At 42.7% G+C, this 15,112-nt stretch overlaps 2 protein-coding genes across 3 annotated transcripts in view; both read left to right on the forward strand.

Moving 5' to 3' along the window:
• Positions 1 to 5,582: 5,582 nt before the first annotated feature.
• The window catches only part of EFR3B (EFR3 homolog B), a gene marked incomplete at its 3' end in the record, with an annotated part of 82,576 nt that continues 73,046 nt past the window's right edge, over positions 5,583 to 15,112 (forward strand). Inside the window, exon 1 of the mRNA XM_083857663.1 lies at positions 5,583 to 5,609. Within this exon, the coding sequence (XP_083713789.1) occupies positions 5,603 to 5,609 (7 nt within the window). The 5' untranslated portion in view covers positions 5,583 to 5,602. The remainder of the gene's footprint in view (positions 5,610 to 15,112) is intronic.
• LOC310907801 (uncharacterized protein) lies at positions 13,458 to 14,947 on the forward strand. 2 transcript variants are annotated; one of them, XM_083858279.1, is made up of 2 exons: positions 13,458 to 14,461; positions 14,691 to 14,947. In XM_083858279.1, exons 1-2 carry the CDS (start codon positions 13,545 to 13,547, stop codon positions 14,920 to 14,922), a joined length of 1,149 nt encoding a protein of 382 aa, XP_083714405.1. In that variant the 5' UTR covers positions 13,458 to 13,544; the 3' UTR covers positions 14,923 to 14,947. The 2 variants fall into 2 exon arrangements, with proteins under 2 accessions (XP_083714405.1, XP_083714404.1); XM_083858278.1 differs by having other exon boundaries at positions 13,458 to 13,632; positions 13,786 to 14,947.

The raw sequence follows: 15,112 nt of genomic DNA on the forward strand, positions 1-15,112 counted from the left end.
CCCCTCTCCCTTCCCTGCCCCGCGGGAGATCTCGCGAGATTTGCGGCGGCAGTGGCACTTCCCCCCTCCTTTTCCTTCCCCGCGGGAGATCTCGCGAGATTTGGGCGGTGGGAGCGGGATGGTCCGCCAGGGGGCGCTGTGTCCTGGTCACTGTCACTTTGTCACTGTTATTGTCACTTTGTCATTGTCACTGTTTTTGTCACTGTGTCATTGTCACCTGCTCGGTTTCCCTTTTCTGCTTCCCTTTTCTGCTTCCCTTTTCCCTGCGCCGCCTTCCTGTGCCCTGTCCCCCTCCCTTGGCCCCGTGCCTTGCCCTTTCCGCTGTCCCCTGTCACTTGTCACTTGTCCCTAATCCTTGTCCCCTGTCTCTTGTCCCTTGTCACTCGTCCCCTGTACAAATGAATCCCAGACTGAACCCCAGAGCAAATCCCAAAGGAATCCCAGAATCTCAAAGTAATCCTGGAATGAATCCCAGAATCCCAAAGTATTCCTGGAATGAACCCCAAAACTAATCCCAAAATCCCTGAGTGGATCCCAAAATCCTGGAATGAATCCCAGAATCCCAGAGGAATCCCAGAATCCCAAAACCCCAGAGCAAATCCCAAAATCCCGGAATGAATCCCAGGATCCCAAAGGAATCCTGGGATCAATCCCAGTTTTCCCCCAGGTGAAGCCCTTTGGGATCCTGTCCCCGTGTCCCCTCTGTCCCTTTGTGTCCCTTTGTGTCCCCGGCCTGTGGCACTGCAGGACCTGGAACTTGGGATTGTCCCTGTCCCTGTCCCTATCCCTGTCCCCTGTCCCTGTTCCCTGTCCCTTGTCCTTGTCACATCTTTGTCACTGTCCCTGTCCTTATCCCTGTCCCTGATCCCTGTCCCTGATCCCCTTGTCCTTGTCCCTGTCCCCTGTCCCCATCCCTGTCCCTGTCACTTGTCCTTGTCTTTTTCCCTTATTCCTGTCCCTGTTCCTGTCCCCTGTCCCTTTTCCCTGTCCCCTGTCCCTTTTCCCTGTCCTCTGTCCCTTATCCTTGTCCCTTGTCCCCTGTCCCCGTCCTTATCTCTGTCCCCATCCCTGTCCCTAACCCTGACCCTTGTCTTTTTCCTTGTCCCCTGTCCCTTATCCCTTATCCCTTATCCCTGTCCCCTTTTCCCTGTCCCTTATCCTTGTCCCCTGTCCCCATCCCTGTCCCTGATCTCTGTCCCTCATCCCTGTCCCCACCCCTGTCCCCAACCCTGACCCTTGTCCTTTTCCTTGTCCCCTGTCCCTGTCCCCTTATCCCTGTTCCCTGTCCCTTTAATCCCTGTCCCTGTCCCTTTTCCTTGTCCTTATCCCTGTTCCTTTGTCCCCTGTTCCTTTTCCTTGTCCCTTGTCCCCTCCTCTGTCCTTGTCCCCTGTCCCCATCCCTGTCCCTTGTCCCCTGTCCCCATCCCTGTCCCTTGCCCCTTGTCCCTGTCCCTTGTCCCTTTAATCCCTGTTCCCTGTCCCTTTTCCTTGTCCTTTTCCCTGTCCCTGTGTCCCCTGTTCCTTTTCCCTGTCCCTTATCCCTGTCCCAGTCCCTGTTCCCTGTCCCTTTTCCTTTATCCCTTGTCCCCTCCTCTGTCCCTTATCCCTTATCCTTTATCCCTTATCCCTGTCCCTGTCCCCTGTCCTTTATCCCTGTCCCTTGTCCCCTGTTCCTTTTCCCTGTCCCTTATCCCTGTCCCAGTCCCTGTTCCCTGTCCCTTTTCCTTTATCCCTTGTCCCCTCCTCTGTCCCTTATCCCTTATCCTTTATCCCTTATCCCTGTCCTCTGTTCCCTGTCCCTTATCCCTGTCCCCTGTCCTTTGTCCCTTGTCCCCTGTCCCTTATCCCTTATCCCTTATCTCTTATCCCTGTCCCTTGTCCCCTGTCCCTTATCCCTGTCCCCTGTCCCCTTATCCCCTTTCCCCCTTTTTTTCCCTTTTTCCATTTTTTCCCCTTTTTCCTGCCAGAATCCTGGGCAAAAAGCACAGAACCCTGGAATTCTGGAATTCTGAAATCCTGGAATTCCAGAATCCTGGGATGCATGAAATCACGGATTGATGGAATCCTGGAATTATCCAGAACCACAGAATCCTGGAATTCTGGGATCATGGAATCACAGGTTGAGGGAATCCTGAAATTCTGGAATCCTGGAATCAGGGAATCCTGGATGTATGAAATCACAGATTGATGGAATACTGGAATTATCCAGAAATCCCAGAATCCTGGAATTCCAGAACCAAATAATTCTGGAAAAAAAATCGGGAATATTTGAGGAGGGAAAAAAAAAAAAAAAAAAAAAAAAAAAAGGCTCTGGGTGGGGGGGAGGGGACTTTTCCCTGAAATTCCAGGAAATCTTGGAAATCTGGGATGGGGATCAGCTCCCAGGGATTTCTGGGATATTTGAGAATAATAAAATATTATCCAGAGGGAATGTTGGGAATTCCAGCCGGAATTCCAGGATTTGTTATTCCCGCCATTTGTAGAGATCCCTGCCTCAGTTTCCCTTTGGAATTCTGGCCGCTCCTTCCCAGTTTCCCAGGGCCCATTCCTGGTTCCCAATCCCATTTCCCAGTTCCCAATCCCAGTTCCCATTCCCAGTTCCCAATCCCTCTATCCCAGTTATCCCATTCCCTCGATCCCATTCCTGGTGCTTGTCCCAGTTTATCCCAGTTATCCTGGTTTATCCCATTCCAGGTTATCCCAGTCCCAGTTTATCCCATTCCAGTTTATCCCATTCCCAGTTATTATCCCAGTTATCCCGGTTTATCCCATTCCCAGTTATTATCCCAGTTATCCTGGTTTATCCCATTCCAGGTTATCCCAGTCCCAGTTTATCCCAGTTATTCCTGGTTTATCCCATTCCCTGGATCCCATTCCTGGTTTATCCCATTCCTGGTGGTTACCCCGGTGTTTATCCCGGTTTATCCCATTCCTGGTTTATCTCAGTTATCCCAATGGTTATCCCGATTATCCTGGCTGTTATCCCGGTTATCCTGGTGGTTATCCCGGTGGTTATCCTGGTTTATCCCAGTTGTTATCCCAGTGTTTATCCCAGTCTGTCCCAGTTGTTATCCCAGTCTATTCCATTCCCAGTTGTTATCCCGGTGTTTATCCCGGTCGTTATCCCAGTCTCTCTCTGCCATTCCTGGTGTTTATCCCAGTCTATCCCAGTCTATCCCAGTCTATCCCGTTGTTATCCCAGTGTTTATCCCAGTCTATCCCAGTCTATCCTGGTTGTTATCCCAGTGTTTATCCCGGTCTATCCTGGTTGTTATCCCGGTTTATCCCGCTGTTTATCCCACTTGTTATCCCACTCTCTCTGTCATTCCTGGTCGTTATCCCCGTTGTTATCCCGGTCTATCCCACTTGTTATCCTGGTGTTTATCCCGGTTGTTATCCCGCTCTCTCCCATTCCCGGTTGTTATCCCAGTTGTTATCCTGGTCGTTATCCCAGTGTTTATCCCGGTCTATCCCGGTTGTTATCCCGGTCTATCCCACTGTTTATCCCAGTTGTTATCCCAACTGTTATCCCGGTCTATCTCAGTCTATCCCAGTTGTTATCCCGGTGTTTATCCCGGTCTATCCTGGTTGTTATCCTGGTCTATCCTGGCTATTATCCTGCTGTTTATCCCAGTGTTTATCCCAGTGTTTATCCCAGTGTTTATCCCGGTGTTTATCCCAGTCTATCCCAGTTTATCCCAGTGTTTATCCTGGTTGTTATCCCACTCTCTCTGTCATTCCCGGTTGTTATCCCAGTCTATCCCAGTCTATCCTGGTTGTTATCCCGGTGTTTATCCCAGTGTTTATCCCGGCCTATCCCGGTTGTTATCCCACTTGTTATCCCACTCTCTCTGTCATTCCTGGTTGTTATCCCAGTGTTGATCCTGGTTGTTATCCCAGTGTTTATCCCAGTCTATCCCAGTCTATCCCAGTTGTTATCCTGGTCTGTCTCTCCCATTCCCAGTTGTTATCCCGGTCGTTATCCCGGTTTATCCCGGTCATTATCCTGGTGTCTCTCTCCCATTCCCGGTTGTTACCCCGGTGTTTATCCCGGTCTATCCCGGTTGTTATCCTGGTTGTTATCCCAGTTGTTATCCCAGTGTTTATCCCGGTCTATCCCAGTTTATCCCGGTGTTTATCCTGGTTGTTATCCCGCTCTCTCTCTCTCATTCCCAGTTGTTATCCCAGCTTATCCTGGTGTTTGTCCCAGTTGTTATCCCAGTTGTTATTCCAGTGTTTATCCCGGTCTATCCCAGCCTATCCCAGTTGCTATCCTGGTCTATCCTGGTGTTGTTATCCTGGTTGTTATCCCAGTTTATCCTGGTGTTTATCCCAGTTGTTATCCCGCTCTCTCTCTCCCATTCCTGGTTGTTATCCCAGTGTTTATCCCGGTCTATCCCGGTTGTTATCCTGGTGTTTATCCCAGTCTATCCCAGTTTATCCCGGTGTTTATCCCGCTCTCTCTCTCCCATTCCCAGTTGTTATCCCAGTGTTGATCCCGGTCTATCCCAGTCTATCCCAGTTGTTATCCCGCTCTCTCTCCCATTCCCGGCTGTTATCCCGGTTGCTATCCCAGTCTATCTCAGTTCATCCCGGTTATTATCCCGGTTGTTATCCTGGTGTTTATCCCAGTCTATCTCAGTTGTTATCCCAGTGTTTATCCCGGTTTATCCCGGTTGTCATCCCAGTCTCTCTCTCCCATTCCCGGCTGTTATCCCAGTCTATCCCAGTTTATCCCAGTGTTTATCGCGGTTGTTATCCCACTCTCTCTGTCATTCCCAGTTGTTATCCCGGTCTATCCCAGTTGTTATCCCGGTCTATCCCAGTCTATCCCAGTGTTTATCCCGGTAGTTATCCTGGTGTTTATCCCGGTGTTTATCCCGGTTGTTATCCCACTCTCTCTGTCATTCCCAGTTGTTATCCCGGTCTATCCCAGTTGTTATCCCGGTCTATCCCAGTTTATCCCAGTGTTTATCCCGGTTGTTATCCCGCTCTCTCTGCCATTCCCGGGTGTTATCCCGGTCTATCCCAGTTGTTATCCCGGTCTATCCCAGTTGTTATCCCAGTCTATCCCAGTCTATCCCAGTGTTTATCCCGGTAGTTATCCTGGTGTTTATCCCGGTGTTTATCCCGGTTGTTTTCCCACTCTCTCTCTGCCATTCCCGGGTGTTATCCCGGTGTTTATCCCGGTCTATCCCAGTTGTTATCCCGGTCTATCCCAGTCTATCCCGGTTGTTATCCCGGTGGTTATCCTGGTGTTTATCCCGGTGTTTATCCCGGTTGTTTTCCCACTCTCTCTCTGCCATTCCCGGCTGTTATCCCGGTGTTTATCCCGGTCTATCCCAGTTTATCCCGGTCTATCCCAGTCGTTATCCCGCTCTCTCTCTCCCGTTATCCCGGTTGCTATCCCAGTGTTTATCCCGGTTTCTCCTTCCCGTTCCCGGTTGTTATCCCGGTTTCTGTTTATCCCGGTGTTTCTGTTTATCCCGGTCTATCCCGGTCCATCCCGGTTTACCGTGTGTCCATCCCGGTTCCCCCGGTTGGGGGCGGGGCCGTTCGGTCTCTCCCGGTGCCGCCCCCGCTCCCGGAGCCGCCGCCGGCCATGTACGGTCAGTTATCGCGATATATCGATAGTTATCCCCGTTTATCCATCCTTATCCCGCTTTATTGTTATCCCGGTTCATTGTTATCCCGGTTTTATTGTTACCCCGCTCCCTCCCCCGGGCACCGCCCCCAATGTGCGCTCAGTTATCGCGATATATCGATAGTTATCCCGGTTTATCCATCCTTATCCCGGTTTATCCATCCTTATCCCGGTGTATTGATGGTATCCCGGTTCATTGTTATCCCGGTTTGTTGTTATCCCGCTCCTCCCGCCGGCAGCGCCCGCCATGGAAAAAACCCGCTGGAAAAAACCGGGATTTTCGACCCCTTTTCCCAAAAAAATCCCCCCAAAAAATCCCCCCAAAAATTCCCCCAAAAATCCCCAAAAAATTCCCCCAAAATCCCGGGAAAGGCCCCGGGAATGGGGGAAAAAGAGACCCCAAAATAGCCCCAAAATAGCCCCGAAATGGCCCGAAATTCCCGGATTTGGAGGGTGGGAATGGACCGGGAATCCCGGATTTGTGGGGTGGGGTCGGTTTGGGGTCCCAAAACCCCCAAATTCCCGAATTTCTGGGGTGGGAATGGATGGGAATACCGGGTTTGTGGGGTGGGAGTGGATGGAAATCCCAAATTTATGGGGTGGGATCGGATTGGGATCCCAAAATCCCCAAATTCCTGAATTTATGGGGTGGGAGTGGATGGGGAATCCCAAATTTATGGGGTAGGATCAGTTTGGGATCCCCAAATTCCCGAATTTCTGGGGTGGGAATGGTCAAGAATCCCAAATTTATGAGATGAGATTGATTTGAGATCCAGGATTCGCAAATTTATGGGGTGGGATGGGTTTGGCATCCCAAAATCCCCAAAATCCTGAATTTCTGGGGTGGGAATGGATGGGAATCCCAGATTTATGGGGTGGGAGTGGATGGAAATCCCAAATTTATGGGGTAGGATCGTTCTGGGATCCCAAAATCCACAAAATTCCCAAATTTCTGGGGTGGGAATGAATGGGAAATCCCAAATTTTTGGGCTGGGAATGGATGGAAATCCCAGATTTATGGGATGGGATTGATTTGGGATCAGGAATCCCAGATTTATGGGGTGGGATGGGTTTGGGGATCCCCAAATCCCCAAAATTCCTGAATTTCTGGGGTGGGAATGGTCGAGAATCCCAGATTTATGGGGTGGGAGTGGATGGAAATCCCAAATTTATGGGTTGGGATCGGTTTGGGGATCGGAAAATCCCCAAATTCCTGAATTTATGGGGTGGGAGTGGATGGAAATCCCAAATTTATGGGGTAGGATCGTTCTGGGATCCCAAAATCCACAAAATCCTGAATCTATGGGGTGGGAGTGGATGGGGAATCCCAAATTTATGGGGTGGGATTGATTTGGGATCCAGGAATCCCAAATTTATGGGTTGGGATGGGTTTGGGGATCGGAAAATCCCCAAATTCCTGAATTTATGGGATGGGAATGGTCGGGAATCCCAGATTTCTGGGGTGGGAATGGTCAGAAATCCCACATTTCTGGGTTGAGATTGATTTGGGATCTGGGAATCCCAGATTTATGGAGTGGGATGGGTTTGGGATCCCAAAATCCCCCAAATTCCTGAATTTCTGGGATGGGAATGGTCGAGAATCCCAGATTTATGGGATGGGAGTGGATGGGAATCCCAAATTTATGGGGTAGGATCGTTCTGGGATCCCAAAATCCACAAAATCCTGAATCTATGGGGTGGGAGTGGATGGGGAATCCCAAATTTATGGGGTGGGATTGATCTGGGATCCAGGAATCGCAAATTTATGGGGTGGGATCGGTTTGGGATCCCAAAATCCCCAAAATTCCCGAATTTCTGGGGTGGGAATGAATGGGAAATCCCAAATTTTTGGGCTGGGAATGGATAGAAATCCCAAATTTATGGGTTGGGATTGATCTGGGATCCAGGAATCCCAAATTTATGGGGTGGGATCAGTTTGGGATCCCAAAATTCCTGAATTTATGGAGTGGGAATTGATGGGAATCCCGAACTTATGGGGTGAGATCCTTTTGGGATCCCAAAATCCCCCAAATTCCTGAATTTCTGGGGTGGGAATGAATGGGGAATCCCAAATTTCTGGGATGGGATTGATTTGGGATCCAGGAATCCTCAAAATTATGGGGCGGGATGGGTTTGGGATCCCAAAATCCCCCCAAGGATCCCCAAATTCCCGAATTCTTGAACTTATGGGGTGGGAATGGATGGAAATCCCAAAATTCCCGAATTTATGGGGTGGGAATGAATGAGGAATCCCAGATTTTTGGGGTGGGAGTGGATGGAAATCCCAAATTTATGGGATGAGATTGATTTGGGATCCAGGAATCCCAGATTTATGGGGTGGGAATGGATGGAAATCCCGGATTTATGGGATGAGATTGGATTGAGGTCCAGGATTCCCAAAATCCCAAATTTCTGGGGTGGGAATGGTCAGAAATCCCACATTTCTGGGTTGGGATTGATTTGGGATCCAGGAATCCCAGATTTATGGGGTGGGATCATTTTGGGATCCCAAAATCCACAAAATTCCCAAATTTCTGGGGTGGGAATGGATGGGAATCCCAAATTTATGGGTTGGGATTGATCTGGGGTCCAGGAATCCCAGATTTATGGGGTGGGATCGGTTTGGGATCCCAAAATTCCCAGATTTCTGGGGTGGGAATTGATGGGAATCCCAAACTTATGGGGTAAGATCCTTTTGGGATCCCAAAATCCCCCAAATTCCTGAATTTATGGGATAGGAGTGGATGGAAATCCCAGATTTATGGGATGGGAAAGGATCAGGATCCAGGAATCCCAAATTTGTGGGGTGGGATCATTTTAGGATCCCAAAATCCCCAAAATTCCTGAATTTCTGGGGTGGGAATGGTCAGAAATCCCACATTTCTGGGTTGGGATTGATTTGGGATCCAGGAATCCCCAAAATTCCTGTATTTATGGTGTGGGAATGGATCAGGATCCAGGAATCCCAAATTTATGGGGTGGGATGGGTTTGTGACCCCAAATTCCCAAATTTATGGGTTCGAAATGGACTGGGAATCACAAAATCCCAAATTTATGGGGTGGGAATGGTGGGGAATACCGGATTTATGGGGTGGGATTGATTTGGGATCCAGGAATCCCAGATTTATGGGGTGGGATCATTTTGGGATCCCAAAATCCACAAAATTCCCGAATTTCTGGGGTGGGAATGGATGGAAATCCCAAATTTATGGGATGAGATTGATTTGGGATCCAGAAATCCCAAATTTATTTTATGGGGTCGGTTTTGGACTCAGGAAATCCCAAATTTATTTTATGGGGTCGGTTTTGGGGTAAAAAAAATCCCAAATTTATTTTATGGGGTGGGTTTTTAGGATTTTGTGGGATTTTTGTGGGATTTGGGGATTTTTTTTAAATGGGATTTGGGGCTCTTTTTTGGTGGGATTTGGGGAAATTTTTTTTGTGGGATTTTTGGGGTATTTTTTAGGATTTGGGTGGGTTTTTTGTGGGATCGGGATTTTTTTTCAAGATATTTTGGGGATTTTTTTTTTTAATGGGATTTGGGATTTTTAAGGGATTTTGTGGGGTTTTTTTTCTTGGAATTTTGGGATATTTTTGGTGGAACTTCGGGGTTATTTGTGGGGCAGGAATTTCCCCAAGGAAAACCCCAAAATGGGGTCAGAATTTTGGGATTTTTGGGGCCGAATTTGGGATTTTTGGTGGCGTCCCCTCAGAGGAGCAGCTGGAGCAGCAGCTGGTGCCGGCCCCGCCCCCCTGGCCCGGATTAAAGGGGATTTGGGGGATTTGGGGGATTTTGGGGGATTTTGGGGGATTTGGGGAAATCCGGCCCCGATCCCAAACGTCCTTCCCGAGGAGCCTCCGGAGCCGCAGCAGGAAAAGGATCCCGACCCCAAATTCCCAAATTCCCAAATTCCCAACCCCAGATTCCTGTCCCGGATTGTCCCAAACCCCAAATCCCAAATCCTGAATCCCAAACCCCAAATCCTGAATCGTCCCAAACTCTGAATCCCAAATCCAAATCCCGAATCCCGAATCCCAAATCCCAAACCCCAAAATTCCAGATCCCAAATCCCAGATCCCAAATCCCGAATCCTGAATCCCAAACTTCAACCCCCAGATCCCAAAACCAAATCCCACATCCCAAATCTCGAATCAGAAATTCCAATTTCCGATCCCAAATTATCCTGAATCCCAAACCCCAAATCCCAAATCCCGAATCCCAAATCCCGAATCCTGAATCCCAAATTCCAAATCCTGAATCCCAAATTCCCGACCCCAAATTCCTGTCCCGAATCGTCCCAAACCCCAAATCCCAAATCCTGAATCCCAAATCCCGAATCCTGAATCTCAAATTTTGATTCTCAAATCCCAAATCCCAAATTCCTGTCCCAGATTGTCCCAAACCCAAATCCCGAATCCCACATCCCAAATCTCAAATTCTGAACCCTGAACCCCAAATCCCAAATCTCAAATCTTAAACCCCAAATCCTGAATCCCAAATCCTGAATCTCAAATCCCGAATCCCAAATTCCTGCCCCAGATTGTCCCAAATCCCAAATCTCAAACCCCAAACCCCAAATCCCAATTCCCAAATCCCTCAAATCCCAAATCCCAAATCCCATCCCAATTTCAACCCCAAAATCCCAAATCCCGATTCCCAATCCCAAACCCCAAACCCCCAAAATCCCTCAAACCCCAAATCCCCCAAACCCCAAACTCTGAACCCCAAAAATCCCAAACTCTGAACCCCAAAAATCCCAAAATTCCCAAAAATCCCAAACCCCAAATCCCCCAAACCCCAAAAACCCCCAAATCCCCCCAAAATCCCAAAAACCCCAAAAATCCCAAACCCCAAAACCCCCAAAAACCCCAAAAATCCAAAAAAATTCCCAAAAACCCCAAATTCTGAACCCCAAAAACCCCAAAAATCCCAAAAATCCCCAAAACCCCAAAAATCCCCCAAATCCCAAAAACCCCAAAAATCCCAAAAATCCCAAAAACCCCAAAAACCCCAAAACCCAAAAACCCCAAAAACCCCAAAACCCAAAAACCCCAAAAATCCCCAAAAATCCCAAACCCAAAAATCCCAAAAAATCCAAAAAACCCCAAACCCCAAAAATCCCCCAAAAATCCCAAAAAATCCCAAAAAAATCCCCCAAATCCCCAAAAAACCCCCCAAACCCCAAAAATCCCAAACCCTGGGGCCGTCCCGGATCTTGGGTGAGTTTTTTAATGGAATTTTGGGTTGGGAAAATTTGGGATTTTTGGGATTTTGGGGGAATTTTTGGGGAATTTTTGGGTAAAAGGAGGAGGGGGAGGGAATTTTGGGAATGGGATTTTCTGAGGATTTAGGAAACTCAGGGGGTGGGGGGAAAGATTCCAAAAAAAAAAAAAAAATCCATAAAAATTCCATTAAAAATCCATTAAAATTCCCAATGAAATTCCCTAAAAATTCCATTAAAATCCCATTAAAAATTCCAATAAAATTCCATAAAAATCCATTTAAAATCCCTAAAAAATCCCAATAAAATTCCATTAAAATTCCATTTAAAATCCATGAAAATTCTGTAAAAATTCTGTAAAAAATTCCGTTAAAATTCCCCAAGAATCCCATTAAAATTCTCATTAAAATTCCCATTCAAATCTCTAAAGAAGTCCATTAAAATCCCTTTAAAATTCCCCAAAAATTCCATGAAAATTCCCCCCAAAAATTCCATTACAAACCCATAAAAATTCCCGAAAATTTCCATGGAATTCTTTGGGAATTTTTAATGGGATTTTAATGGAATTTTTAATGGAATTTTTTTTTTTTTTTTTGATTTTTAGTGGAATTCTTACGAGATTTAAATTGAATTTTTAGGAATTTTTAAGTGGAACTTTTATGGATTTTTTTTAAATGGAAATTTATGGAATTTTATTGGGAATTCTTTGGGATTTTAATGGATTTTTTAGGGATTTTTATTGGGATTTTTATGGAATTTTATTGGGATTTTTAGGGGTTTTAAAATGGAATTTTTAAGGGAATTTTTAGGTCATTTTAATGGGATTTTTAATGGGATTTTTAATGGACTTTTAAGGGAATTTTAAGGGACTTTTCAGGGAGTTCTTGGGGAATTTTAATGGAATTTTTAGGGGGATTTTAAGGGGATTTTAATGGGAATTTTAATGGGATTCTTGGGGAATTTTCAGGGATTTTTAAATGGAATTTTCAGGGAATTTTAATGGGGATTTTAAGGGAATTTCAATGGACTTTTAAATGGAATTTTAATGGGATTTTAAGGGACTTTTCAGGGAATTCTTGGGGAGTTTTAATGGAATTTTAGGGGAATTTTAATGGAAATTTTAATGGAAATTTTAATGGATTTATTATGGAATTCTTGGGGAATTTTCAGGGAATTCCTGAGGAATTTTAAAGGAATTTTTAGGGAAATTTTAATGGATTTTTAATGGATTTTTTAGGAAATTTTTGGGCCCTCCTTGGGGAATTTTCTGGGAATTCTTGGGGAATTTAAATGGAATTTTTAATGGGGATTTCAAGACATTTTTAATGTGAATTTTAATGGGATTTTAATGAGGATTTTAATGGGATTTTAATGGAGATTTTTAGGGAATTTTTAATGGAATTTTTTAGGGATTTATCAGGGAATTCTAATGGAATCTAAAATAAGATAAATAATAATAATAAATTAATAAATAAATAAAAATAATAGAAATGAATAATAAAATAAATAAATAATTAAAAATGATAATAAGTCAATAATAAAATAAATAATAATAAATAAAAATGATAAATAAATAGATAAAATAATAATAATAATAATAATAATAATAGTTTTTAAAAATCAGGGAACGAGAAAAATCTTTTCCCAGGAATTTCCCATTATTTTTTTGGATTTTTTTGATTTTTTTTTTCCCAAAAACCCCAAATAAAATAAAATAAAATAAATCCTAAAAAAAAAAATTCCCTAAAAAAAATCCCATTTTTTGACCCCAAAATTCCCATTTTATTTTATTTTATTTTATTTTATTTTATTTTATTTTATTTTATTTTATTTTATTTTTATTATTTTATTATTATTATTTTATTTTATTTCATTTATTTTATTTTTATTTTATTTTATTTTATTTCATTTCATTTTATTTTATTTTAATTTAATTTTATTTTATTACTTTTATGTTATTTTATTTTATTTTAATTTTATTTTATTCCATTTCATTTTATTTTATTTTATTTCATTTTATTTTTACTTTTTTTATTTTATTATAATTTATTTTAATTTAATTCTATTTTATTTTATTTTATTTTATTTTATTTTTATTTTATTCCTTTTTATTTTATTTCATTTTATTTCATTTTAATTTATTTTAATTTAATTCTATTTATTTATTTATTTTCCCATCAGTGACTCAGCAAAAAAAAAAAAATTAAATTACATTTATCTTTATTTATTTTCATTTATTTTTTTTTTTATTTTTTAAGCGATGCCACCACCAAAAAAAATCTTTTTTTTTTATTTTTATCCCGATTTTTTTATTTTTTTTTCCCATCAACTCCCGGCATTCCCGGAATTCCCGAAATTCCCAAAATTCCCGCAATTCCCGCGGGAATTTCCTGGGAAATGCTGCCGGTGCCCGGAGCAGGTACCACCAAAAAAAACCCCAAAAAATCAAATTTTTTAAAGGATTTTAAAGGAATTTTTCAGGATTTCCGGGATAAAAATAACGAGGAGGGGGAGGGGAATTTTCCCGGATTTTTTGGGATTTTTTTCCCGGTTTTTTTTTGGGATTCGGGGGGAAGGGGGGGGGGGGGGGGGGGGGGATGGGAAGAAAATAATAAAAAAAAAGGAAATTTTTTGGGAATTTTGGTTGGAAAATTCCTTTGGGAATTGGGGGGGAATTGATGGAATTTATGGATTTATTAATTTTTTTATGGAATTATTTTGATTTTCCAGGACTTATCCCAGTTTTTTTAGGATTTATCCCATTTTTTTTCCAGGAATTAACCCATGTTTTCCAGGATTTATCCCATTTTTTTTCCAGGATTTATCTGAGATTTTTCCAGGATTTATCCCATTTTTTTTTCAGGATTTATCCCATTTTTTCCAGGATTTATCCCAAATTTTTTTTCATTATTTATCCCATTTTTCCAGGATTTATCCCATTTTTTTTCCCAGGATTTATCCCATTTTTTCCAGGATTTATCCCATTTTTTTTCCAGGATTTATCTGAGATTTTTCCAGGATTTATCCCATTTTTTCCAAGATTTATCCCATTTTTTATTCAGGATTTATCCCTTTTTTTTTTGTTTTCAGGATTTATCCCATTTTTTCCAGGATTTATCCCATTTTTTTTTCCAGGATTTATCCCATTTTTTTCCGGATTTATCCCAATTTTTTTTTTTTCATTATTTATCCCATTTTTTTTCAGGATTTATCTGAGATTTTTCCAGGATTTATCCCACTTTTTCCAAGATTTATCCTATTTTTTATTCAGGATTTTTCCCCTTTTTTTGTTTTCAGGATTTATCCCATTTTTTCCAGGATTTATCCCAGTTTTTCCAAGATTTATCCCATTTTTTTCCCAGGATTTATCTGAGATTTTTCCAGGATTTATCCCAGTTTTTTTCCAGGATTTATCCCATTTTTTCCAGGATTTATCCCAATTTTCCAGGATTTATCCCTTTTTTTTTCCAGGATTTATCCCATTTTTTTCCCAGGATTTATCCCAAATTTTTTTCCAGGATTTATCCCATTATTTTTCCCAGGATTTATCCCAATTTTCCAGGATTTATCCCTTTTTTTTCCAGGATTTATCCCAGTTTTTCCAAGATTTATCCCATTTTTTATTCAGGATTTTTCCCTTTTTTTTTGTTTTCAGGATTTATCCCATTTTTTTCCAGGATTTATCCCAGATTTTTCCAGGATTTATCCCAGTTTTTCCAAGATTTATCCCATTTTTTTCCCAGGATTTATCCCAAATTTTTTTCCAGGATTTATCTGAGATTTTTGCAGGATTTATCCCATTTTTTTCCCAGGATTTATCTGAGATTTTTCCAGGATTTATCCCAGTTTTTTTCCAGGATTTATCCCATTTTTTCCAGGATTTATCCCAGTTTTTCCAAGATTTATCCCATTTTTTATTCAGGATTTTTCCCTTTTTTTTTGTTTTCAGGATTTATCCCAGTTTTTTCCGGGATCTATCTGAGATTTTTCCAGGATTTATCCCATTTTTTTCCAGGATTTATCCCGGTTTTTATGGGATTTATCCTGTTTTTTTAATGGAATTATCCTGATTTTTATGGGATTTATCCCAGTTTTTATGGGATTTATCCCATTTTTAAGGCTCTATCCCAGTTTTTATGGATCTATCCCATTTTTCCAGGATTTATCCCAGTTTTTCCAGGATTTATCCCAGTTTTTAAGTTATTTATCCCAGTTTTTAATGCTCTATCCAGGTTTTTATGGAATT

The sequence above is a fragment of the Zosterops lateralis genome (genome assembly GCF_965231275.1).
Source record: "Zosterops lateralis genome assembly, chromosome: 3".
In the NCBI taxonomy this organism is placed as follows: domain Eukaryota; kingdom Metazoa; phylum Chordata; class Aves; order Passeriformes; family Zosteropidae; genus Zosterops; species Zosterops lateralis.

Excerpts from the sequence above, each read along its gene's own strand:
- LOC310907801 (XM_083858278.1), top strand. The coding sequence starts at position 13,545 with ATGGAATTTATGGATTTATTAATTTTTTTATGGAATTATTTTGATTTT. Across the intron at positions 13,633-13,785 it reads TTTAGGATTTATCCCATTTT|TTTTTCCAGGATTTATCCCA; the intron begins TTTTCCAGGAAT and ends TTATTTATCCCA.